This window comes from Papio anubis, chromosome 7 (assembly GCF_008728515.1).
Source record: "Papio anubis isolate 15944 chromosome 7, Panubis1.0, whole genome shotgun sequence".
Taxonomy (NCBI): Eukaryota; Metazoa; Chordata; class Mammalia; order Primates; family Cercopithecidae; genus Papio; species Papio anubis.
The window spans coordinates 55,335,701-55,363,484 of NC_044982.1; the positions used below are offsets into that span (position 1 = coordinate 55,335,701).

At 40.3% G+C, this 27,784-nt stretch overlaps 1 protein-coding gene across 6 annotated transcripts in view; it reads left to right on the forward strand.

Moving 5' to 3' along the window:
- Positions 1–27,784, forward strand: part of TRIM9 (tripartite motif containing 9) — a 266,203-nt gene that overhangs the window by 143,468 nt on the left and 94,951 nt on the right. For 4 of the 6 annotated variants that reach the window (XR_004184920.1, XM_031668112.1, XM_031668113.1 and 1 more), the window contains exon 1: positions 5,192–6,186. Coding sequence is in view for 5 of the 6 variants with exons in the window: in XM_031668112.1 (XP_031523972.1) it covers positions 5,365–6,186 (822 nt within the window). In the remaining variant the exon portion in view is untranslated. Of the gene's footprint in view, positions 1–4,066; positions 6,187–27,784 lie in introns of those variants that run through there. The other 2 variants (XM_009211534.4, XM_031668111.1) reach the window with 2 other exon arrangements.

The window sequence follows — 27,784 nt, forward strand, 5'->3', positions numbered from 1 at the left end:
ATTCAATTAATATAATTTTGCCAGAAAGTATCCCTTTCCTTTAGGTTTTAAAAACTGTCGTGGAGTTTCACAGAATATTTTCCCAATGTGTGTTAATTTGCAAGTTCTATTTTACTTTCCATGGAATAAATAGTTATATTCCTTTCCCACGCCTCATAATACATGTAATGTTTTAATATTATGTGAGAAAAAAGGATACCAAGTAATCCCTCCAACAGAAACATTTTATTCCCCACCTTTCCTTTCTCATTTCTTCTTTCTCCCCAGAATCAGGTCCTTAGGATGCTTTCAGGTCACCACTCACTCCTAACCCATTCTGAGGACTCTGTTAAGATTTATTTGTTATTTAAAAGTCTTCTCAAGTATTTTTCTCAGATGGAATGTGAGAGTGCTCTATTCTTTAAATTCTTGCAAATATTCTTCTTTGACCAGACAAGCAAATGATCTTTTGGCAGGCTATAAAATATTGAAGCTGTGCTATGGTTTGACTGTGTCCCCCGAAGTTCATGTGTTAGAAACTTGATCCCCAATGAGAAGGTGTCAGGGGTTGGGGCCTTTAAGAAGTGTTCAGGTCACAGGGGCGCCACCCACATGGACAGGTTAATGCCATTACCATGGGAACAGGTTTCTTATCGCGGGAGTGGGTTTCTTATAAAAGGACAAGTTCAGCCCCCTCTTGCCCTCTTATCTTGCCCTCTCTCTGCCCTTCCACCATGGGATGATGCAACAAGAAGGCCGTCACCAGATGCCACTGTCTTGATCTGGGCTTTCCCAGCCTCCAGAACCATGAACCAATATATTTCTGTTCCTTATAAATTATCCAGTCTGTGGTATTCTGTTATAGCAACAAAAATGGACTATGACAGGGTGACTTCTTTTACTTTTAGTAGGCTGTAGAATTTGTTTCACATTATTTTCACCTGTAAGGTTGTAGAAAGAAGTCCAATGCCAATCTGATTCTTTTTCCTTTACAATTAAGCTGTTCTTTCTGTCTGGGAGCTTATAAAATGATCTTTTTTTTTTTTTCCTTCTGAGTTAAGAATTGTGTCTGTATATAATGGGGTCTTTCTTCATGAGTGTCATCATAATTCTAAAATCCTTTCAATCTGTAATTTTATATCTTTTTTTGGTTCAGGGAAATGTTGTCCAACTATGATTTTTTCCTCTACCTGTGTTATTTCCTCATTCTGAGATTCCTGTTATTCACAAGTTAGGTCTTCTGGATTTATCCTCCAGCTCTCTTACCTCCATATAGAATTCATTAAATCTTCATTTTCTCCGATTCTCCAGTCTACCCTTCCCAAAGCATCAGTAATATATTACTTACAATAAGAAATACTACAGAATTTGAATATGGCCATCTTCCAGTAGTACTAAATGGGAAAAAGCTCATAATTCACTATAATAATCACATAATTAAAATTACCAAAGAATATCAACAATAAATAAATATATGTTATTAAAGAATAGTACAAAATTACAAGTATAAAATTTAATATTAGTGGACTAAATGGGGTAAATTATTACATAAAAAGAAGTTTCTTCAGAATTTCTATTGAGAATAGAAACATCACATTTATCACTTTTCAAGTGATGCACTTTTACAAACCACATGCAGCAAGACCCTTATTCAAATATGTTAATAAAATATGTGTACATACATGTCAGATAATCTTAAAATGTTAGAGCCTAAGATCAGCTCCTTTCCCCTGATTTACCACTCCCCTCCCCCCCCCCCCACAACTAAGGCTAGACTGCTCTAGGACAGAATGTGGAAAGAAAAACCTTTCTTCTCTGAGTTCATTCTTTAGACTCACAGAGACTGTTTTGTTAATAATCAAGTATTGTAGTGAAAAGCAAATAGGAAAGCAACTCAATTTTTCATTGAAAAACATTTATCAAAAAAAGAAAAACATTTATCTGTTTTAAAAAATGCAAAAGCTGTTACTGCATTTTAAATGTAATTGCTCTCATTGCTAAAGAACATAATTTGGGTGAATAGGAAGTTTCAGAGGATAATTAGGCACTTTACACAAAAGAGAACATCTGCAGTCATCCCAGGAATGATGAAATTACAGGGTTATCAATCCTTGTGCTTCAGGGCATGGACTCATCACCAGCTGGAAGACAGAAGATATTACCTCAATGGTATAATATTTCTATAATATTATCAATTACATTTCAATTTTTATTCCCCTTTAAACAAGTCATTGGGATGCTATAAAGCACATTATGGCCAAATAGTGCAACATGAGGGTAAAATCTTCAAAGGCCTTCAAAAATATTTTAAAGAAATGAATTCAAGAAAAATAGTAAACTTTTGGCCGGGCGTGGTGGCTCACACCTGTAATCTCAGCACTTCAGGAAGCTGAGACAGGTGGATCATTTGAGGTCAGGAGTTTGAGACCAGCCTGGCCAACATAGTGAAACCCTGTCTCTACTAAAAAAAAATACAAAAATTAGTCAGGCATGGTGGTGCACACCTGTAGTCCCAGCTACTCGGGAGGCTGAGGCACGAGAAACGCTTAAACCTGGGAGATGGAGGTTGCAGTGGGCCGAGATTGTGCCACTGCACTCCAGCCTGGCGAACAGAGCAAGACTCCAATCTCAACGAAAAAAAAAAAAGAGGAAAAAAAGTAAACTTTCAGGGAATGTAAGCAGACTATCATAGAAGTTAACAAAGAGCATTTTGTGTACTTATCACATTCAGAGCTTGAAGAGAGTAGAACTCAGCACTTGTTGAATGAATGAATGAATGAATGAACAAAGGAACAAACTTATATGTGCCTGGGTTCCAATCCCAGCCTCACCATATTTGACCTTGAGTACTTAAGTGTCTTTGTGTATCCTCAGTTTATTTATCTGTAAAATGGGAATAATTGTGCCTACCTCTTCTTGTAATTTATTTATCTGTAAAATGGGAATAATTGTGCCTACCTCTTCTTGTAATTACTTGGGATTTAACCAAGTAATGTATACGAATAAATAAACCCCCTGTTTGGAACAGGGTGAACTCTCAACAAATGAGTCATTTTAAGAGCTCTCCTAAGATTGACTGATTTAGCTAATTCCTAACCAAACAGATCTAATAAAATCATCTCAAGCGACTTCATAATAGACCAACTCTTACTATATTGACTATATTATAAATCTATGTTGTTCTTTTTGTGAACCCAACACTGCATTACACCATGAGACATCCTCTAAGATTCTCCTTTACTTTGAACTAAGCATAAACTTTCTGCTAATAAGATCTCTTAGATGATATACTATCATAAGCAGAGTTCAAACTCATACGAAGTGTAACAGCTGCTCACCTTGCTGGTCCAGGGTATTGTGATTTGTGGTCAAATGCATACAAAAGCCATAAAAGGACACTCCTTTCTAATATTTTCTCAATAATTAACTTTCATTACAATTCAATTAAATTATACTATATTAAATTAAGTATAAGTAATTTATCTTGGGACCTATAAATTAAGTGTATCCTATAAGTGCAGCTAATGTCCCAACCATACCTGAAGAAATTTTATCTGTGTCTGTAAACAGAGTACATATACCTTTGGATGCTCTGGTCTCCACTAGTTGAAAGCCAGCTTAAAAATAAATCATATCACATGTATGATTAACATGGCTTTAAATAACAATGGGGACTTTATTCCCCCACACAATGATCCTACTGTTCTCATTGCAGCTAAAGATGTTGAAAAGATAACCTAGTTTATGGGACAAGTTCTACAAGGGCAGTGTTATAAAATGTCCATTTTTTTTTTCTGGACAATAAAGTACTTTTAAATTATCAACATAGCTGCATATAATGAAGTTATCTCGTCTGGAAGGTGGAAAATTGGAACATTTCTAGAACTTGCAAAGAATTTTTGTCCTTTACTTCATGAATCACTCAGCAAAAGCCAGCTATGTACTATTTCAAATGTTACTACCTCAGAATGTCACTTGACTCAAAGATTTTCCTTTCCTTTTCTTCTTCCTCCCTCCCTTTCTTCCCTTCCTTCCGCCTTTCCTTTTTCCCCTCTCTTCCTTCCTCCCTCCCTCCCTCCTTTTACAGGGACTAACACTAGAACCACCGCCTCACTACGCCCCTCATTGGAGGAAACAGAAAGGCACACCATGCTGTAAGCTATGGCAGATGCTCAGGGCACGTGGGGTTGAATAATGCTGTTTGGAGTCAAACACTGAGACTCCGCAGCCACACAGTGATTCATTTACAGAGCTTTACTAAACTACGGGCACTCAGAAATAGAGAAACTATTCTTGCCTCAATAGAACCAAAGGCCTTGCGGGCCTCGTGAAAGCTCAGCCAGGTGCTTTGGGAGGCCGGGAGGAGGAAGAGAGATCCGTGGAAGGAAGCACGTTCACACCATGTCACTGAGGCCTCTGGGCCGAGGTATAATTTAAAGCATGAAACGAAGGGGTCATAGATTCTGACTAATGCTGACCATTTCCATCGGTTATCCAGCTGAATCTTATGGCGACACTAGGAAATCGACTTTATACATGCTCTTTAGGAAACGAGGGACGCAGGATGAAAGAAGCCAAGAGTGTCGCCAGGGCTTGCACCAGCGCCGTCAGACTCCCGGGATGGGGGAGCTCCAGGGCACGGAGTCAGCGGATTTACTGAGAGGGAGAAAAGCCCCACTGCCGTGCAGAAGCCTAGGCCCGGGTGAGGCGCCTGCGAAGGCTGCCAGCAGCGGAAGAGAAGGGGCGTCCTCGGTGTTGCGCAGCATGCGCCCGCGGTAGGTGGGCGCGGAGCTCAGAGCTGGGAGCCAAACGCAAACGCTGGCGACAAGCCCCAGCCCCCTCCGCCAGCCCACTCGCTGCGGGGAGGGGTTTCTCACGCCCTCAGCTCCTGGGAGACTGCACCGGAGGTCGGAAGGAAGCGGAGCGAGGATGAGTCATCCCGCCTAATTCCTCCTTCCCGGTCCCCCTAGCCTCCGCACGCCGGCCCCCTCCAGAGATCATGCAACCGCGAGCGAAGACTCCCCTATATTCAGACTCTACCGAACCCCCTGCGGCCTGCGGGGACGAGGAGACGGACGGGTCTCTTGGCCAATGAGAGCTTCGATCTCGTGCCCGCCGCCCAATGGGCCGCGGCTCATGGGCCCGGGCGGGACTAGGAGGGCAGGAGGGGGCGGTCCGGGCTGGCGCGCGGCGCGGCGGCTCCGCTGCAGCGACTCACAGAGCTAGCGCCTCTCCGGGTGTCCTCGCCAGCACTGCGCGGGAAGGCGCCGCCACCACCGCCGCCGCCGCCGCTGGCCAGGGTGCTGGACAAGACGGGCCCGTCGACCACTTAGCCAGCTCAGGCACCCGCTGCAGCCGTCGCTGCCTCCTCCCAGACCGGTCCCCATGGAGGAGATGGAAGAGGAGTTGAAATGCCCGGTGTGCGGCTCCTTCTATCGGGAGCCTATCATCCTGCCCTGCTCTCACAATTTGTGCCAGGCGTGCGCCCGCAACATCCTGGTGCAGACCCCGGAGTCTGAGTCCCCCCAGAGTCGTCGGGCCTCGGGCTCCGGGGTCTCCGACTATGACTATCTCGACCTGGACAAGATGAGCCTATACAGCGAGGCGGACAGCGGCTATGGCTCCTACGGGGGGTTCGCCAGCGCCCCCACTACCCCGTGCCAGAAGTCCCCCAACGGCGTCCGCGTGTTTCCCCCGGCTATGCCGCCACCGGCCACCCACCTGTCACCGGCACTGGCCCCGGTGCCCCGCAACTCCTGTATCACCTGCCCCCAGTGTCACCGCAGCCTCATCCTGGATGACCGGGGGCTCCGCGGCTTCCCCAAGAATCGCGTACTGGAAGGGGTAATTGACCGCTACCAGCAGAGCAAAGCTGCGGCCCTCAAGTGCCAGCTCTGTGAGAAGGCGCCCAAGGAGGCCACCGTCATGTGCGAACAGTGCGATGTCTTCTACTGCGATCCGTGCCGCCTGCGCTGCCACCCGCCCCGGGGGCCCCTAGCCAAGCACCGCCTGGTGCCCCCGGCCCAGGGTCGTGTGAGCCGGAGGCTGAGCCCGCGCAAGGTCTCCACCTGCACAGACCACGAGCTGGAGAACCACAGCATGTACTGCGTGCAGTGCAAGATGCCCGTGTGCTACCAGTGCTTGGAGGAGGGCAAACACTCCAGCCACGAAGTCAAGGCTCTGGGGGCCATGTGGAAACTACATAAGGTGAGTCCTGAGAAAAACCCACTCCTAACTCCCTGCGTCTTCCATCATCCGATTTTGCAGCAGACGGTCCCCGTCTCTTGCGCACAGCGCATCCCAGTGGGGGCGCAATGCAGGTGCCTTCGATGTTTACCTCCCCGGTCTGGTGCATTGCAGGAGGCACGGGGGAATCTTAACCGGCGCACAGGGGACTTGAATGCCCCCACAGAGTTGTTGCGGGGATGCCTTAGAGCGGGTCTCTCGGGGCGCGCTGCCTGCGAGCGGGACGCAGGACGCCCCCTCTCCACGGCTGGTCTGTAGCCAGTGGCTGCGGCCAGTGTGTTGGAAAGCACTGCGTAGCTGGGTAGAGCCGCGCCAGTGCACGGGGTCGCTAGGCACGCTCGAGGGCAGGGCGGGCTGCGAACCCCCGGGGAGGGACTGGAGTGGGGGCGGTGAGGTCGTGCGGACGTCGGGAGTCTGTCGCTGATGGATAGGCAGACCTGGTGAGGCACGGCGGAGGGTAGGGGAGACGCCGCGGGCGGAATACTAATGAGCCTGGCTGTGGGCCAGACCTGGCTCTGGAGCTGGAGAGAACGCGGGGTCCTGGTGCCACGTGCTCAAAAGACAGACGGGAGAGGGCAGCCAGCGGTCGCCATGGCAACGCGACGTGCAGACTTGGTCCGGAACCCTTCTGGAGTTGGGACCTGGGACTAGAGTGTCAGGACCGGAATTTGCGAAGTCGCGGCCTGGAAGCCAAGGTGCATCTCCTAGGGAAACCTCCTCCTCCCAACTACACACACACCCACTTCTCCAGAATTCAACCTCTTTCCTCTCAGTAGTTATATGTGCAAATATGTGCAAACTTTGGGACACCTGTTACCAGATTTATCTTTCCAGTCTCTTTTGATGATATTTCCACATGGCTAGACACTAAGAGGCTTTAGCAACATGTTAGGTCGTGCCACTCCTCTGCTCAAAACTCTCCAATTGTTCCTACGCTTCTCAGCCTGTCCTTGGAATGGTCTATGAGGACCTACATGACCTCTTTTCCATTTTGGCCCCCTCGACCTCATTGCCTCCCACTTACTCCCTCTGCTGTAGCCACACTGCTTCTTGCTGTTCCTCAAGTGACGCCAGGCACCTCCCCACCCCAGGGCCCTTGCATTTAGTGTTCATTCAGCCTGAAGCTCTCTTCCCCAGTTACCTGACATCCGAATGAGTCACTTACTTGCATCCTTCAGCTCTTTGCTCAGGTATCATCTTTACAGCGCCACCCACCCAGACACCCGCTAGTTCCCTCTCAGCTTTGGTTTCCTCAGTAGTATTTATCCTTGTGTGGCATGCTATATATTTTAATTATGTTATTTTTGTATTTATCTATTGCTTCCTGTACACACACAGGCATAAACGAAATAAGCCTCATGAGGAAGATTCTTATAATATGCCCGCACTGCTTAGAAGGAAGGGAACCACTCTTGAAGAGATGTGTATGAATTTGCTTTTCATTTTTTTAGATGACCCATTTAGTTGGGGCTGTGGAGTGCAGGGCAGGGATTCAGGATGATTGGAAGGAGCTTTTCTTTACATCACTGAGTTGCATACCCAAGGATGAGATAGAGTAGTGAAGATGGTGCCCAGGCCTCATCTGTGGCCTCACTCAGTCTCCCAGAATACCTTAGAGACTAGAAAGGGTAGCTTTTGCAAGTGGCCAACCCTGGAGTTAAGGCTGGAACATTGATATTTTGTTTACAGCAAGGAAAAAAGTCATTAATTTTCAGCAATCAGTGAAAGTTTTCTCAACTCCTTAACCCAGTTGAATGTGATCCATGTTTACAGTCATTCTATTCTCACATATAACCTATTAAATCATATTAGTACTGATGGAGATTTCATTTAGCACAAATTAAAGCCTAACTGGGCACACACCACTGTTTTCAGAACAGTTGAATTTAAATTTTTGAAAATGACATTTAATTTTGAAAGTTTTCAAAACTTGAGTTCGCAGCCAGTTTTTTATTCATATTTTGATTTCACTTTTAAACTGCTAATTATAGTCCCTGTTAAATTGCCCTACAAAGTATCCTTGGAACTAAAAAACTAATCACTCTGGAAAAAGAATTTAGAGTCACAAGCTAATTAGGATGGGTAAACCACAACATTATTAATTTTTTATGATGAGCCTATCCTTGATCTATTAAGACCAAAAGAAACCTTTAAATCTCTGTCAAGCCCCTTGTCAATTTGAAATGTTAAATCATTTGTTTTATTGACAATAGAAATTTTGAGTAGACAGACACTGGTGCTGCCTAAGTTGAAATTTACATATCTACCTACCGAAAAAGAATGTTAAAACCCTTGAGACATGACGTAAGTAGGCTAGAAGACCATTTATTCTCTGATCTTTTGCACATTCTTTCCAAAACAGTAAGTACACATAATTTTTGTTCAGTCAATATGAGGATTACTAAACTGCCAAGAAAAAAATAAGACAGAAGGATGACATATTTTAACATTCACTTGTCATCTGTTAGATGAACAACAAACATTACTCCTCCACCTTATTTACTTAATAAGGAAGTTAATGTGTTAGCAGCCAGTTTTCTCATATAGTTTATGTTTTAGTTAATGGTACTTCTATCTCCACAAAAACTCACGGTTCAGAATTTCTATGCCCTGCAAGAATAGGACAGCAAAGAATTATACTAACTATACTAATAGGACAGCAAAGAATTATACTAACTGCCCAAAGTTGGGCAGTTAGTTATCAACACAGGTTATTACTAGACCTGAAAAGTTTTCATTCATATTCTATCATATTAGTCATTTCTACTGATAAAGAAGTCCTGCAGAGAAGTATTTCCCACAGGCGTAAATCATCATCTTACACACTCACGATACAGTAAAATGGCTGAAGTTTATTTTTAAAGTGGTATTAAAAACATCTGGTTGAAATTCACTAGTTTTCAACTGGCCAGATTAAAATGTTTTTCAGATATTTGTGGCCTTCAAAAATCCATGAAAAATAATAACACATGAATAATAATAATAATACTGGTCTTATAAGTCAAATATTTGGTAGCAGTTTTTATTTAGTATCAGTACTTGCTATATTCCTTTATTCAACTTAACTCATTAAAAGAATTATAACACCAAAAAAGTGATTTTGTAGATACTTTAAAATGGACAATTGAAACCACTACTATTACTTTGTGATTTTAAGGAGTTCACCTACGTAAATCCTAGTATTATCCTTGAATTCCTGGTGTTTCAGTAGTCAGTGAATCAGGGCTGGCTGCAGTGGATCACGCCTGTAATCCCAGCACTTTGGGAGGCTGAGGCAGACAGATCTCTTGAGGCCAGGAGTTTAAGACCAGCCTGGCCAGCATGTTGAGACCCCATCTCTACTGAAAATACAAAAATTAACTGGGCGTGGTGGCGCATGCCTGTAGTCCTAGCTACCTGGGTGGCTGAGGCAGGAGAATTGCTTGAACCTGGGAGGCAGAGGTTGCAGTGAGACGAGATCTCACCACTGCTCTCTAGCCTAGGTGACAGAGTGAGACTGTCTCAAAATAAAAAAAAAGAAGTCACTGAATCAGTAATATAATTGTAATGATCCTTTTGTGTTTATGCTACTGAGCAAAGATTTTCTTTTCCTTTCTATTCTAAACACTATTCATTCTTAATCTTGTCTCAGATGTTATTTTTCTCTTACCTTTGTTTTTATAAATGAAAATGTGCAATTTAAATAGTATTTTAAAATAAACTGTCAGTTAATATGTCTTCAATTCCAAAATATTCTGGAAAAAAATATCTGCTTAGCTTTATGGTGGCATCTCATTAAAGATTTATGTAGCAAAATGTGTTATATAATGCCACTAAAATGATATTCAGTTAACTCTATGTCAGCAGTAAACACAGTATAGTCTATATATTCCTGTGGTAAATGTAACAGGCAGCATATGTTCATGTTTTTACATTTCTTTTGTACAATTAGAACATTCTGTGTGCCATGTAAACATTTTTACAGATATTAAGGAAAATGTTACAGAGAAGACAGTTACTCCTTTTTGTACCCAGGCATAATGGAAATAACTAGATAACAGGAGATCCAGATTTGAGAACCGATGCTGCCACTTACTTGCAGGAAACTTCTTGCAAGTATCATCACCTGTCCGTACTTCCCACCTACAAAGATGTAAGGGAGTTAAAACTATATTTGTGAAAGGATTTTGATAAGGTAATTTAAGTGTTTATAATTTACTATTTCAGTTCAACACAACCATAAACTATTCATGTAAAACAGAAGTCAGTGTCTCACCAGTCAACAATTACTGCGTAAAAATCTCATCCCCCAACTTGGGGTGCTTTTCTGGATCCTTTCAGAGCATAGGGTACAGTCCAAAGCCGCTCTGAAAGGTGGCCTAAAAGAGTGAGCCTCTTCCTCATGGGTCCAGAGAGAATATTCAGTTGAATTAAGCTCGAGAAATAAGAATACTATACACAGATTTATATATTAAACAAAAGTATTCTGTTTCTCTATAAGAAAGCTAGAATAGCTGTTAAGGCTTAGTTTTTTTCATATTCTCCAATAAAGATATTGTTACCAGTTTAAAGTAGCAGAAATTGTTTCTCCTGTATATGCCATGAAAAGATGCTATTAATTGGAATTTCAGGTCAAATCACAGTTTGCATAAAGTAAGAGACAATTATCACAGCCATCTGTTCTTGTGTAATGAGAATAATGTACAGGGAACATTTGTCCTTACCATCAGTATAATACATTGCACTTTCCTCACCTAAACAAGTTGATGGACTTTTCAAAGTGTATATATGCATACAACTTAACTTTGGCATAGAGAAGGATAGAAGAACCTATTACAAGATAAATGTTTAAGAAACCAAATAGTTATAAATAAATATCATTTGTTTATCAGTTTTATCAGGGATTATTCATTGAAAGGATCAGAAACCCACTTAGGTGATCTCAGAGGATTTCATGGGAACTGAAATAAAATCAACTCACAAGGAGAATGGAACTATAAAGCTAGAAACTAAGTTCACTCTCTGTATCAGTCAGGTTGGACTATGCTCCAGTAACAAATCTTCGAATCTCAGTTAATTATAACAGCATCTAATTTCTTACTTATTCATGTTAGTGTCCACTGAGAGTCTTTTTTTTTTTTTTTTTGCTTTAGCTTGTTTGTGTTGGTTTCCTGCCACTTGCAACCAAGAAGTCCTGAGTTATAAAAGCATATGAATTAACACATGTAAATACTTTATTTGAAGATTCTAATTTTTATTCATCCTAGATATTGTCTTTAGAATATTTTGCTTAGAAGGCTGCATTCTGATGCCATAAATACAAATAGAGGGGCAGTTTTTGATTTAATGAAGTAGAAATCATATCATATTCAATGCTATCTACCCATTCATCACTGGGTAGCTTTTATTAGCCGTTTGGTTGTTTTCTTCAGCCATTTTTATTGTGAGGTTGTTCACAAAGAGGCCGAAGAGAATTTTTTTTTAACCAACTTGAAATTACTCCATGTATGTAGTGATGACACTTTTAAGAACATTAGGCCAGACCAGAAGGTTCTGAAATCGAACTTCTGCCAATAATTGATTTGTTTGTTTTCAAAGGCAAGGAAACTTCTGAAGATATGTATGAGCACTCCATGATTCTTTTTGTTTTATCTATACTCTAGGTCAGCATTTCTCAAACTCTGCTTCCACAAATTTTCCATAGTTAAATAAGTTTGAGATTCTCCATTCTGAATAGGCTGCTGGTAGTTCACATTGTACATTGTATCAATACACCTATATATATACATCCTGCAGCAAACAAAGCCACTTGATTCAATGTAGCATTTTTCCAAATTTGTCCAACTTTGGAAACTCCCTTAGAGTGCCACACAAGTTTGGAGAACACTAGTTCAGGCAGTTATTAGTGAATAAGTTAGTAATTGTTATTCATTTCTTGTCTATGTAGATTAGAATACCTAAAACTATGTCTGCAGCAAACCTATCCTCACATCTTAAATCTTGCTTTAATTCTTAAAGCAAATGTTAAAAGTTAAATTTATTTTATTTTTTAAACATTGAAAGTCAAAGGGATAATTAACATAAGTTTTGTAGTATTTATATGTATGGACTGGAATACATGTTGTCCCCCTTTTTATTGTAAATAACAAAAAATGATTTTAGGCATGAGGAATATTAATGTAATATAATAAAAAAATCACTTCATTCTACTTTAGACTGCTTTTAGGTCTTGTATACACGATACCAAATGACTGGTCTAATTGAGTTTTTAATTAATCTGTGGTAGATAAAAATAGATTGTTTTAAAGATACTTTTGATAAGCAGAAAAAGACAATATTAAAAGCTTAAAACTTTAATATTGCTCTGGGGACAACATAGCATAACAACTTATGAAGGTAAATGCTTGTTTAATACATTCCAGGTTTTGCTAATATTTTTATATTGACATTTGGGGTCAATTTTAACCTTAGAACAAGAGTTATCTATAGAATGGCCACCACAGTGTACCTACACTATCAGAGACCATCTAGGTTTTGTTAAGCAGCATATCTAATTCAGCCCAAAGGACATCTCAAAGCCAAAATCATTCCCCTGTGCTGTTCTCACAACCCTAAACTGGGCCCCTATCCTAAACTGAGAACTAACTCCAAGTGAGATTACCCAAGAAAACCCGAGCAAAATATATTTAACAGCAGATTTTCTTTTTTTCTAACTGCATCTGTGTCAGGGAAATCATCATGACATCATTTCACTTTTGTTTGGCCCTGGTTTTGCCTTCTTTTTAAACTATCCAGGCCTAAAGTGCAGCATGTTGGCTATGGGTCAAGTCACAGTCCCATCTGGCCACTTAGCTACCTTCTCCTTGACACCCTCTGACCTTCTCCATAGAGCCCCTCCCTTCCTGTCCACTAGGCTTGCCCTCCCCCAGTTTCTTAGACCAGACCTTCAGATCACCAGACCAACTAACCTGGCCACACCCAGTTGAGATGAGTCAGCTTCCACAGCTGACCAGACCAGCCTGCCAATGGGGAATCTGATGCTGCTACCCCACCCACCAGAATTACACCTGCACCAGCAATGCCCGCCACCTCCCCCCACCCCAGCTGTGTTTAATTGCAGACACTCTTTTATTAAATAACTGTAGAGAGGGAGTTTTCTTCATTTTGGCTGATTCAGTTTAAGCTGAAAAAGCAATAAAACTTTTTTTGAGTGTCTAGTCATGAATAAATAAACATCATTTACTCCCCCACCCCGCCAATCCTCAACACGCCTGTCTCAAGAAACTCATCCACTCCATGGTTTCAATTCCTGTTTGTACCTGATTATCCAAAACAGATCTGTTCATCTCAATCCCCTTCCTCTTCACAGTTTGGTCCCAGATTCTCTTCCCAGCCCTATCACCTGTTCTCCTCAGCCTCCTCCATAGTGCCCATAGCTGTGCTCTAACCCTGAGCATCCTGCCACTGTATTATAACTGCTCCTGTGAGAAATCTTCCACTGAGCCCTAATAACGCAATGCCATAGACTGTTTCTTATCTATCTTCTTTTACTCTGTTTCTGTACTTAGTAGAAGTTAGATAAAGGTTGGTTCAGTGAAGAAAATAATCAGTAGAGGAAGACTAATAACTAGCAATATAACCCGGTATTTCAAATTTCTCAAATTAGCCTGACAGTAATCATTAAATTTGAAAACCTATATTTTATACTTTTTGCTAAAATGTATAAAATGTATTTTATACTTTTTGCTAAAATGTACTTTACTACATGCCAGGCACCACTCTAAGATTTTTACAGCATTTCCTCATTTAGTCTTCATAATCCACACATCTTCCTGTGAGAAAACTGGGACACAGGAAGATTATGAAGTCACACCCATTGTAATTGGCAGGGTCAGGGTTTGAATCCTGGCTGTCTGACTCTACAGCTCACATGTTTAACTGCTGTTCTGTTCACTTTCTGATAAGCCCAGGAAGTATACCTATAAAGCACAGTTTTATGAACTTACAAAAACTTCAATGACATAACAGATAGCTGGACTCCTTCAGTTCTCGTGTATGAAAATTACTGAGAAATTGAGTCATTTTTCTCCTAAGATTCCTTGTGACAAAATAAATTTAGAAAAGAAATTCTGGTGCAGAAGGAAAGAGGTGACAAGTATGTTGAATATTCCACAGACCAGATCACCGGAGGTACAGGCCTAATTACCTTGTGGGGGTTCATCCTGCCTGTCTGTCAGAACTAAGTAACAAGTAGGCAGTAAGATTCTACCAGCTTAGCCATGGAGCATTGTCCTTCTTCTAACAAAATAATGCATCTCAACATTTACAGACATAAAAAACCACAAACGAATAAGTAGATATTAATAATTATGACAAAAAAACCCATAAACTAATATGTAGATTTTCAAAATAAAAGTCCATAGGCATTAAGTATCTTTATTTCTACAGATCTAACCATTTATAAGTCCATTTTTGAAAACACAAAAATAAAACACAGTTTAAATCTGTAAGCAAGTATCTGTTTATTTTCAGTTTTTTCTTATACCTTTCGCCTATGTGATTAAGAGAAAATATGCGTATTCCAGTTCAGAATAGAAAGCTGATGCAGCTTTCACCGTAAGTATAAAAAGGAATATGTGAACTAGAAGAGGATATTGTTTAAGAATGGATTTAAACACTGCCAAATAAAATTGTTTTTCATAAGCCTTGCACAGAAGCAGAACTGTGTGTTTTATACTAACAGTTCTGATCAAAGAAGAAACTGTTCCTTTTAAAGAGCTGGCTTTGGAAAAACATTGTTCTTTGGTGCGGGAATAGCCACCTTCTGTCAGGAGTACACGTAGATGGTTAATTCTCATCCACCGCTGATTTATTCATGCGACGCTGACTTTCTAGCCGGGTAGCATCAGTTCAGCTTTATTGAGGTTTTTGCTCCTCTCCTCTTACTCTTACTTTGCTTGCAGCCTGCACTTTAAGAAGTAACTGTGTGGCACCAAATATTCATCACTCACTCCCATGATCCAGGAAAGCCTGAGAGAATACACTGTTTTGGCCTGCACTCTCTGTCAGTCTAAGGCATTATTAGTCTCTGAACACAGCAGTTTGCAGAGAGGAGTAAATGGCAATATGGGGAATTAAGCACTTTCTGTCTAGAGCAGGTCTTTATAACAGGCTTTGTGATTTTGTAGGGAGCAAATTCTTGGATGGTCAAATATACACAGGCTCAACTGTAAGCCCAGCTCATCCAAAGCCACATGACTCTATGACATAGTCTACCTCTTTTGATTGTCTGTACTTTAGTTTCTTTTCATCAGTGCAAATACTCAACAGCTTATTTTACTACAGATATGTATAGTCCATTACCTAGCACTGCTGATATTTATGCAATCATGAAGCACATCAATTCATAAAACTAATAAAATGGTGTCACTTATGCTGTCCCATTATCTTAGAATAATGTTATCCCAAGAGCATTAGTCACATAAAATCATATGTAAAACTGGACATTCATCCAATCTAGTAAGTCTAACATGGCATAGATAAATCTATGGTGCTTTTAACAAACAGTTATTATTGATTTTATTGACCACCAGTCATCTAGCCAAGACTTAGCAAGGAAATATGATAAACAGCTTTCAGCACATAATCAATACAGTATGAAGCTGAATGATGTTTACACGCTACCTTGTGTCATCCGGTTGCCTTCTGCCATTATGGAAGTGAATCTATCATGGATGGAACTAAAACATTATTCAGTATTAAATGGAATTTTCTCCACTTTTTACTTTAAGGATCAAGAAATATGGAATATAGAAACTTGTGTGAACCCTGAATTTCCAGACTGGCCTCACCAAGCTCAATAAGCAAGGATTCAAAAATGGCATATTTACACCTGAACTAGGACATGGATTTCTGGTTGCTCTGGTCACTACGTATTTTAAAAAGTGTGGAAAAGTTTGAATTGATAGTAAGCTCTTGCTATTTAGATATAAAGACTCTTACTAAAAGTGTTGGTATTAATTGTCAAATCAGTACATAAATATTTCACATATATTTTTAAATACTATCAAGCTAAAAAGAAAATGAATGCTTCTAGCATTTAGAATATCCTCAATTCTTGTTTACTTGCCATTCATTATTTGATGTGATATGAACACAACATTTTGAGATTGCTATTATTATTTTCAAGGGGTTGATTGATGGCCTAGAATCATATAGCTTGACAAAGGCAGGGCTTGAACCTAGGCCCTGTTTAACTCTCAAGTCCATTGTACCACACTAAATACTATTTTGGTTAAAATGTATTTCAAAATGTCAGAAGCTCACATTTTTTGTTATTGAAGTCATAGCCATTAATAAAACATTTTGCATTGAACCCTAAAGCTTGCTGGCATCTCCATTTGGATATTTTTCTCAACTCCCTCACATTCAGGATGCCCAGATCTGAATTCATCATCTCTCCCCATTTTGTAACTCAAAGATTTCCTTCTCCTACTTTTTGACTAGGAATCAATGAATGCAAGCATCTGAACTCCACAGACGTGTGAAGAATGTTGCTGCAAAGTATTTTAAAACTAGAGGTCTCGGCTGGGCATGGTACCTCATGCCTGTAATCGCAGTGCTTTGGGAGGCTGAGGCAGAAGAAGTTTGAGACCAGCCTGGGCAACATACTGAGACCTGGTCCGTAAAAAAAAATTTTTTTAATTAGCTGGGCATGGTGGCGCATGCCTGTAGTCCCAGCTACTGAGGATCCTCCTGAGGCAGGAGGATCACTTGAGCCCAGGAGTTCGAGATTACAGTGAGCCATGATTACACCAATGCACTGCAGCCTGAGTGACAAAGTGAGACCCTGTCTCTAGATAAATTAATTAATTAATTAATTAATTTTAAAAACTAAGGATTTCAAATAAACTACATAAACCCCATACATATTTCAAAACCTAGGTATTAGAAAACTAGACAAAGATTCACTTCATGAAGAAAAGTATCAAGTTCTAGTCTATCAAAGGAAGCAAGATGTAGGAATCTGTTATATTTCAAGTACGCAGTGGTCTAGGCACTAATCTAAGTAATTTCTATGTGATAAGGGAGGGAATTCCCACAACTCTATGAGGCAAGAACCATTACTATTCTCATTTTACAGATGAGGAAACAGACTAAGAAACTAAGAAACCCAAAGTCACAGTTCCCAAGTGTCAAGACCAAGCTTTCCCCTTAAAGAGGCAGACTCCATATTCTGTGTCTTAACCACTATACCCACCATTACTGCACAGAAGAGATGCTACATATAGGTTGGTCACACTCCTCCTGACAAAGTTGAGGTTGCTTGCTCTTATATGGGGACTACATGTCACTTTTTTTTTTCCTGGAGATGTAACTCACATACCATAAAATTTACCTTTTTAAAGTGTGTAATTCAATAGTTTTTATTAGATTCATTCACAGAGTTGTGCAACCAGTACAGAATCTAATTCCAGAATATTTTTATCATCCCAAAAAGAAACCTCAACTATTAAGTCACCACTCAACCCCCACAACTCCTGGCAACCACTAGTGTACTTTCTGACTCTGTGGATTTGTGTAATCAGGGTATTTCATATAAATGAAATCATAAAATATGTGGCCTTTTGCATCTGGCTTCTTTTACTTCACATAATGTTTTTAAAGTTCATCCACCTTGTAGCATGCCTCAATACATCATTCTTTTTTATGACTAATTATCCTATAATAGTATCCTATTGTATTGGATATAGCACATTTTGTTTATCCATTCATCAGTTGATGGACATTTGGGTTACTTCCACTTTTTGGCTATTATTAATAATGCTACTATGAACATTCACATACAAGTTTTTGCATGGTCACGTTTTCAATTACCTTGAGTATTGTGATATAGTAAAAAATATGTTTGGTCTTTGTCCTTGGTTCCTGGCTCAGAGCTCCTAAAACCCTTGGGATTTCCTGAGTTAGAAGTGTCTTTTGACCAGAGGTGATCAGGGTGGGCCCCCAGGTCGCTTCAGGATGGGGGCTGGTCACCAGGAAGTCCAAATGTGAACTCTCGCATTTCTCTAATGACTAATGATGTTGAGAATCTTTTGGTCACCGGAAAGACCAAATATGAGCTCTAGGGGTGGGAACTTTCAGCACCACCCATTGACCTCTGACCCCTAGGGCAGGGAGGGTGGCTGGAGATTGAGTTCTATAAAAACTCTTTAACAACAAGATTTGGAAAGTTTCCAGGTTAGACAACACGTGGAGGTGGTGGGAGAGTGGCACACAGAGAGGGTGTGGAAGCGCAACCCTTCCCCCAGTACCTTACTCTATGGATCTCTACCGTTTGGCTGTTCCTGAGTTGTATCCTCTGTGATGAACCAGTAAATATAAGCAAAGTGTTCTCCTGAGTTCTGTGAGTCATTGTAGTGAATTATCAAACCTGAGAAGGGGACGATCCAAGGTTGCAGTCAAGTCAGAAAGAAGTTCAGGTAGCCTGGGGACCCAGGACTTGCAACTGGAATCCGAAGTGAGGGCAATCCTGTGGGACTGATCCTTTAAAGCTGTGGAGTCTAACTCTGGTAGTTTGTGTCAGAATAGGATTGAATTGTAGGATGCCTACTGGTGTCAGAGAATTGGAGTCACTGAAGTACATACCTAGGAGTGGAATTGTTGAATTATACGCTAACTTCATGTTTAAAAATTTGAGGACCTGTCCAGCTGTTTTCCAAAGAAGCTGTACCATCTTACATCCCCACCAGCAGTGTATGAGTGTTCCAGTTTCTCCACATCCTCAGTAACACTTGTAATTGTCTGTCCTTTTTATTATATTCTAGTGGATACGAGGTGAAGTCTTGTGGTTTTGATTTGCATTTCTCTAATGACTAGTGATGTTGAGAATCTTTTCATGTGCTTATTGACTATTTTATGTCTTTTTTAACAGAAATGTCTATTTAAAGTCTTTGCTGTCATTTAATTGGGTTGTCTTTCTTTTATTGTTGAGTTATGAGAGTTCTTTATGCTGCATACTTATTCACTTTTAAAATGGAAGAGACATAGGTGTGAGCCTCTCAATTCTCAGACACTCACAGGAGGGAAAAAGCAGACATAGACCTGCGTGGGAGGAAATCTTATCAAGACTGGCCTATGAGGACCTACTGCAAATTATTTGCATCATATCTCAAAATAAGCCAGTTCTGAGACAGAACTTGGATAAAGTCCATCTAGATTGGCTTTAACAAACAGGAAACATGGAAAAGTCCAAAAGCAGGAGGAGGAAATCATTTCTTTATCAGGGTCCCTGGATATAGCAGCTGTTCCTCATCCTCCTTACCCAACTTCCACTTCTCCTGGCTTTGGAAATGGAGTCTACCTCAGTATAATATCATGAGATTCTTGTGGTCTATGACTCTTGTTACTAAGGGTTACCATGGCAGTATTCCAAAAAGTCACTTCCAGGTGTCAAAAAGGTGAGTTCTTCCCCTAAATTTGAGAGTTACAAATGGATAGAACTGGGACACTGGATCTTGAATATCATTTACTCAACCTTCTTCAAAGTTAGAAAAATCCCAGAACATTAAATCACCCAAATGACACAGTACATATTGCCGAAAAATCTTTTTTTATTATTATTTACATTAAGAATTCTGAACATCCAAAGACCGATTTTTTAGTTGTTTCTCTGTGTGTGTACATGTGTGTCTGTGTGTGTGTGTGTGTGTGTTCAATGAAGCGCAGTTGAAACACCTATTCTCCCTTTTGGGGACTCTTCCATGCCCTCAGATATGCGTAATCACATTTTTTACTATATTCCACATTACAACTATCAAAGTTTACATTGACTTTGTTTTCTCTCTTTAAGGGGACATTATATATGTCTGTACTATTACATGAATTTTCCCTTATTATAAGTAATATATTCTCTTTTTTAACATTGGCTTTCAATAGACATTACCTTTGCCCCAAAGATCAATCTGTTGATAGAAGTTCCCACATGAGTCTAGAAAAGAAAAAAAAAGTTGTTGATGTTAGGTTTTGCTGTGCCTCTCACACAGAAAACACATAGCAGTATGACTGTCCCCTTGGATTGGCTGTCTGGTTGGCTCCTGCCCTAGCAAAAAGCACAAAAGAAGTTTCTGGGATGAGGCAAAATTCTCCCCTCCCCATTCATTTGCACTACTTGCTAGCTTTTTTGGCATCTTACCACTACCACTCTCCACTCCTTCCTTCTCCCTCCGTAGTCTCCTGTGTATCTTCTAGTTTCTGCCTTCCTGTCTGCAAGCATGGCTTTGGTTCCAAGGTATGTGACTTCCCTCCTGGTCATCTCTATGGCTTGTTCTGACCATTGTGTACAGTCTTTTCATCTAGCTCTAAGTCGTTGACCACAAACTGAGGAAGTCTCTCTACCTAGCCCACCTGGTGTGTGCACCCTTTACTCCAGCATGACATTGACTTGCCCAGCCCTGGCGTCTTTCCCAGTGAAGATCCCAGTGCTGACGGTTCCTTGAATTGTACCTCATGTGTAGCAGCTTTAGGGCTGGCACTGATCCTAACAATAGATTATTGTAATGCACTTGCCCAATAACCTGTAATGTTAAAATAAGATTACAACATACACATCTGGGCTATATAAAAAATGCACTCACATAATTCTTTTCTTTTGAAACATGCCATAAAATGATTAAACTCTATGTAAACACAGAATCCATTGACATATAGCCAACATGGAAGTGAAATAGGTCAGATACTTAGTAGAACCTGGAAGTTCTACTTACACTGAGGGCAGGAAGTAAAGAATAATTTATAAATTCCATCTGTAAAACAGGGAAGGAGTGAATTAGTAGGTCACAGATTATTATTCAATTTGGAGACTAGCCAAAGATTGGCTAATTATTCTCTTCTGAGTGGAGCCAGATAGTTCAATTATTATTACAGTTTCACTCTCTACAGTCGTCTATTCCCTTTTTTGAGAACAAAGTCATCAATTTTCCATTCACATTATTTAATTTGCATGTTATGATGGCTTTTGGATTAGTGCCTATTATTAAGTTTTCTGAAACTATATGTACAAAAGATTATTGTGAAAGTGCCATCAAAAATTAAACGAGCATTTTTATTTTGTTTTACTTTAAAATAAATTGTATTGTGCATATTTGAGGTTTACAACATGATGTTATGGGATACAGATAGAAAAATGGTTACTATAGTAAAGCAGACTAACATATCTATCATCTCACATAGTTACTTTTTTGTGTGTGACAAGAGCAGTTAAAATCTACTTCTTTAACAAAAATCCCTAATACAATACAATATTATTAACTACAGTCCTCATGTTATACATTCGATCTCTAGGCCTGTTTATCCTATATATCTCCTCCTTTGAATTATCAGACCTACATCTCCCTCATTTTCTCCCCACTGTGGTAACCACTATTTTATTCTCTATCTCTGTATATCAGGCTTTTTTAGATTCCACATAAGTAATACTTTAAAATATCATTGTATGTTGTACAGTAAATATCATACAATATTTTTCTGTCTGTGTCTGGCTTACTTCACATAGCATAATTTCCTCATTTACTTAGCATAAGCCACATTGTGGCAAGTGGCAGGATCTTCTTCTTTTTTAGGGCTGAATGGCATTCCATTGTGTATATATGTATTTATACATATATACATACCATATTTTGTTTATCTGTTTGTCTGTTGGTGTACACTTAGGTTGTTTCCATATCTTGGCTATTGGGAATCCAAGAGTGTTTTTGGATAAATTATTTAATTAGTATATCTGAAAAGATTTCTGTAAAATTTGTATAAATATTGGATTTGAAAATTAATTTCATTTAGTATTTGTTCATATCTCATAATTTTCTTTAGGTATTAAATCATATTTATCAGTGGCACAATATACCCACTACATTCCTTCCTGTCCTACTGTTCTTTTGTCTTCCCAGCCATGTTAACGAATTTAGAAGATCCGTGTTTAGAGCTCCATCCTCACTGTAACTATCTCAAGGCCTGACATAGGCTGAGTGAGGCCCTTACTGTTGCTGATTCAAGTTCAGGATACTGGTGATTAGACCACTGGCTCATCTGATAAGACCATTGATAAGACCATGAGCTGTTCAGCAGCACAGAGCTTCAGGTTTACTTGGTTGCTCAATTGGGACGTTCACACAGTGAGGGAGATTTCTAGTATGAATTGCATATCCAAAATGCTTTTATATGCCCAGAAAGAAGAATGGATAATCGTTACACAGATAATAGTGTGTGACTATTGTAATTCCATGATGCCTCTGAGACAAACTGGTTTTTATAATGTATTGAAACCAAAGTATGGAACAGCTGTTGCTGAAAGACTTCCTGTTTGAACTGTGAGATGTGATTTCATATCAGTGTCTTTTCCACCAGGAATGTTGATTTAACAGGGAGACTCATTGGAATTGGTTTAGGACAGCTGGGAGTGGTGACTCATGCCTGTAATCCCAGCACTTTGGAAGGCCGAGGCGGGCAGATCACATGAGGACAGGAGTTCGAGACCAGGATAGTCAACATGGCGAAATCCTGTCTCTACTAAATATACAAAAATTAGCCGGGCATGGTGGTGTGCACCTGTAATCCCAGCTACTCGGGGAGGCTGAGGCAGGAGAATGGCTTGAACCCAGGAGGCAGAGGTTGCAGTGAGCCAAGATTGCGACACTGCACTCCACCCTCGGCAACAGAGCAAGACTCTGTCTCAAAAAAAAAAAAAAAAAAAAAAGAATTGGAGGTGAGACTGAGGACCAGGACTAAAGTTTGACAGCTCATGGTCACCTTACCTCAAACCTTAAAACACCCTATCTTGGCCACTGTGTCACCTGTGGGAAACATGAGGCTGCATCCTCCCAGCTCCTAAAAGCAGTTGAATATATATGCCATTACATTGTAGCCAAATCAGTGCTTGTTGGCTGACTGCAAAGGATGACAAGCATTTTAACACTGTACATAAGTTAGGAGAATTCAAGATGCACAGCAGAAATTCAAGTTAACAGACAATAAAATAGGAGGAACAGGAAATAGAATGAGCATGGCAGAGAGGGCTTAACCAGTCTCTATTAAGCTATTTATAGCGTGCGCTAAAATGAGAGTTGAAGCCAAAGGACTAGAGTGCGTCTGAAGAGGCCATCTCCTAATAAAACCGTAGTGGGGACTGCCCAAATGGCATTGGGCAGTTTATTGGTATAGGGTCAGGAAAACTAGATTCTGTTCCGGGGTCTACTGCTGTTCAGGCAACACAATTGAGGGCTTAGGAATAGGGACCTGTATCTCGTAGGGGGACGGACGATGGTAAGCTGTGAACTTGGGTTAGTTGCTTGACCTCTCTGTGCTTTAATTTTCTCATCTGGAAAATTGAGATAATCAGACCATCCATCAAGGATTTTTGGAAGGATGAGAGGAATGATAGACACAAAGCCCTTAACACAGAGCCTGGCCAGAATAACCTCCTAATTAATGTGAGTTTTTGGCACATGTTAAATGGTACTAGCAATTTCTGACTAGACCCAGGGTAGTGATGAGGACTGGATGGCAGAATGAATGTGTGAGAAAGTCTTTTGTAGTAAACCCAAGTTTTTACTATGATTCTGTATCTATACAGATAGAAGGGGTACCTGAAGCATGGAGAGAGTAGCTGAAATGCTTATGGCTGCTTCCCCTCACATGTAGGTCCCTCCCCTGGGAACGAGGGAAAGTCAAGCAGCCAAAGACACAGTGCCTTTCACAGAGCAGGCAAAGATGAAGGAATGGAGGAAAGGAAGTCTGAGAGACAAAATCTCTAGCAAGGAGTTGACAGTCCCTTAGAGTCACCCCTCAACTTGAGGACCTATTAGTCTTTGGAAAAGGGGGACCAGTACATTCTGAGAAAGAACCCAGGCTTTGGAGCCTGAAAACCTCAACTTCTTCCCCTTGAGTGTGTCTTTGGTCAGTTATTTATCCCGTCTGTACCTCGGTTTCCTCATCTGTGAAATAGGCAACACACCACCTCCTATAGTTATAGAGCAGAATCAATGAGACTGTCTTTGAAAAGTTGCCCAGCATTCTCAGGTATTTAATAACAATAGCTTTTATTATTCAAAGGTCATTTAGTCATTTGTATTGGTGCTCCAGTACTCTTGTAGGTATTGAGAATACAGCAGTGGAAAAAAAATTTTAAATAATAAATAAAAATGTATTTAGTGAAACATTTGTTGAATTCCTGTGTTCTCTGACACAGAGAACCCACAACAGATTTTTTGCATTCAGTGGGTTTTATACTAAACAAAGGCAGAAGTTGGGTTAGTCAGAAGGTGGCCAAGAGCAATGAGAAATTCAGATCGATCAGACCCATTCCCTGCCTTGGGAAGTTTTGAGAAGTAAAGTAGCTCAGGCATCCCCACTGCCACTTTTAATTCCATTTTATTTCAAGGCCTTCTGACTCTCCCCTCTGGGAGTCTGCAAAGAATTCAGCCCGTAACTTCAAGGAGAGCAGGAAAAATAGGGAAAAAATGGTGGACAAGCAGCAAGCTGCACAGCAGTGCTTCCGAAATGCAGCCCTCAGTGGGTATGAGTTCCTGAAAACTTTGTGTAAACTAGATTGGATTTTAAATGTCCTAGAGATATTTTTAATAAAAAAAACTTTGGTATATAATTTTCAAATGTACATACATGTTGCAAATCCACATTGCCCAGATTCCAGTACATCAACGAGTTACTAACAGGCTTTAAAACCTTTTTTTAAGAAAAAGCAATAAACAAGAAAAAGAATTACATGAAATAATTGTAAAGTACATCCCAATTTCAGAAACATTAACGTGAAGTAGGAGTGGGGGTGGGGCTCCATCAAGGAACCTAAAATAGCAGTGGCCAAAAAGGGTAGACAAACTTGGAGATGCAGAGTTTGGGGCCTCTGTTTGGATCCTGTGCCTACCTCCTTGGGCGACCCACTTAACTCCTCTGCACCTCCAACTTCTCGTGTATAAAATAAGAATGCAGGATTACATGTGAGAGCTAAGGTCCCAGTTAGCGGCAAATTTAATTAGGATCTAAACTTACTGATGTTTCTCTGACTCAGTTCCTGACAAGAGTCTCTTTAGATAAAAATGTCCGCTGCCTGTTGCTTGTGCCTTTGTGAAGAGACACTTTAAATTCCCTCCTCTTTCAAGCTTCTCAGCTGGGGCTTGAACATTGTGAGATCAAAAGGAGATGAACCATGCAGCTGCAGCATCTTTCATTCCCCTTATTTTACCTGGGCCTTGGAAGTGCCCTGGGGGCTCCACAGCCCTGTTGGCCCCTTGAAAGAGGGAGGCAGAAAAGCACAGGGTGGAATGACAGCTAAGTGGAGAGAGGAGAACACACACTGACCAGCTTTGAGCTCTGCCTTCCCATCCTGGGTGGAACAGCCCACTGGTGGGTCTGTAATCACCCTCGTCTATAGGCCACATTCATTGTCATTTCCTTGCGGGAAAAGAAAAGGGCAGAGTGGGGTGGAAGGGTCAAGGAGTAATTAAAAGGCCATTTTGGACTATTTACTTCCTAAAATAAGAAATAAGATTTGATTGAGGGAGATGAAAGGTGAAAACAAAATGGGCGAATATGGGTAAATATGCTTGTGCCTTCTCATTCTGCAAGAGAAGGATTTTGAGGACTAAGTTGGTTTGTCAGCCTGGTCTGAAATTCCTTATCTCAGGGCAAGAGCCAGTTTGGTGCTAAACTTTTGGGGGAAGAAAGTATTATTCATTTTAGATGCCAAATTCTTCCATTTCAAGCGATTGTTAGATTTTTACATAGCATTATTTACATACTGTTACTATTATTTGAATTTGAATTTTTTTCCATTACTTTTTTTTTTTTTTTTTGTAGAGATGGAGTCTTGCTATGTTGCGCAGGCTGGTCTTGAACTCCTGGGCTCAAGTGATCCTCCTGCCTCAGCCTCCCAAAGTGCTGGGATGACGGATGTGAGCCACCGCACCCGACTATTAGAGTTTTAAATGCAGATGTTTGATTTCGTTGTTATGATCATTACTATTGTTCAGTGGTTGTTTTGTTTTTGTCTCTCTTGCTATTCAGTGGTGTGCTGGCAAACATGGAAAGCTCTGATTTGTAGCATTCTCCATGGCTGACTTCAGGCTACCTACCTGAGGTTGCTGACCTTGAAGTCTGGATGTCAGTACAAGCCAGTCCCAGCGTACCAATGCATGTTGTCAGTTCTTTGGCTTTATATCCGATGGGAGGAACTGCCAAATTCCAAGTTTTCTAAAATTATTTCTAAAATGATGTAAGCCTGCAGCTGCAAAAAACAACAAGAAAAGATATGTTACAGAAATTTTTAGTGAAGAAATCATGAATGTACATTTCAATGAGTTTCCACAAACTGACCACACCTGTGTAATTAGCAATAAATCAGAAAAACAGAATATCAGAATATCATCAGCCTCCAGAAGCCCCCTGCATGCTCCCTTCCAGTCCACAGCACCCACACCACACCCCTGCCAAGGATAACCTTCTAGCAGCATGGTAACTTTGCCTGTGTTTCTATTTCATATAAATGTCATCATACAGTATGCACTTTTATGCATGTCTTCTCTTGCTCAAAGATATGTTTTTTGGATTCACTCATATTGTTACATATAGCTTTAGATCATTCTGACTGTTGTATAATATTCCATTTTTATGAATGTTTCACAATTTATCCATTCTGTCATTGGTGAGCCTTTTGATAGTTTCCACGTTTGAGCTACTAAGAGTAGTGCAGCTATAAACATTATAGCACCTGTCTTTTGGTGCATAAATGTAAACATTTCTGTTGGTTGTATCCTTAAGAGGGCAATCACTGGGTGCTCGGGTACACAAATGCTCTGTTAGTATATGCTGCAAAAGTTAGCAGATGATGGTGGTGCCATGGTACATCTCTCCTAGTAGTACCCCTCATTCTCACCAGCACTTGCTATTATTTGCCTTTTCATTTTACCTATCCTGGCAGGTGTACAGTGGTATCACAGTGTTGTGATAACTAATGGTATTAAGCATGTGTTTATATTTTCTGGTCATTTGAATATCATCTTTGGTGTGGTGTCTGCTAAGTCATTTACCCGCTTTTCCATTGAGTTGACTGCCCTTTTAAACTCATTGTCTTTTAAATTTCTTCTTTATCCACAAATACAAAAAAACAAACAAAACAAAACAAAACAAAACCAACCTTAATTCTGAAATAAGCTGCCTTTTCCTTGTAGTTTTGTCTTGAGAGCCAGAGGTACTAATCAGGAACAGTTTATCACTTCTGCTTTCCCTTGTAATTTTTTTCTCAGTGCAAATCGTCTCCTACACCGTACATTGCTCTCTATCAAATTGTTATCAGATATTGTGCATATTTCAGAACTTCATTTAGAAATATTATAAAGCAATTTAGGGAGAGAGGTTCTTAAGTGCAAACAGTACAAATGCAAATAGATTTTCAAAAGAGAACAATCATTTCTTAAATGAAAGTAAGAGCTATTCAAATAGTCTCTAAGTAAAAAAAAAAAGTAATAAATTGAAACTCAATAACCTCAAGAAAGGAATTGTGATTTCATATTAA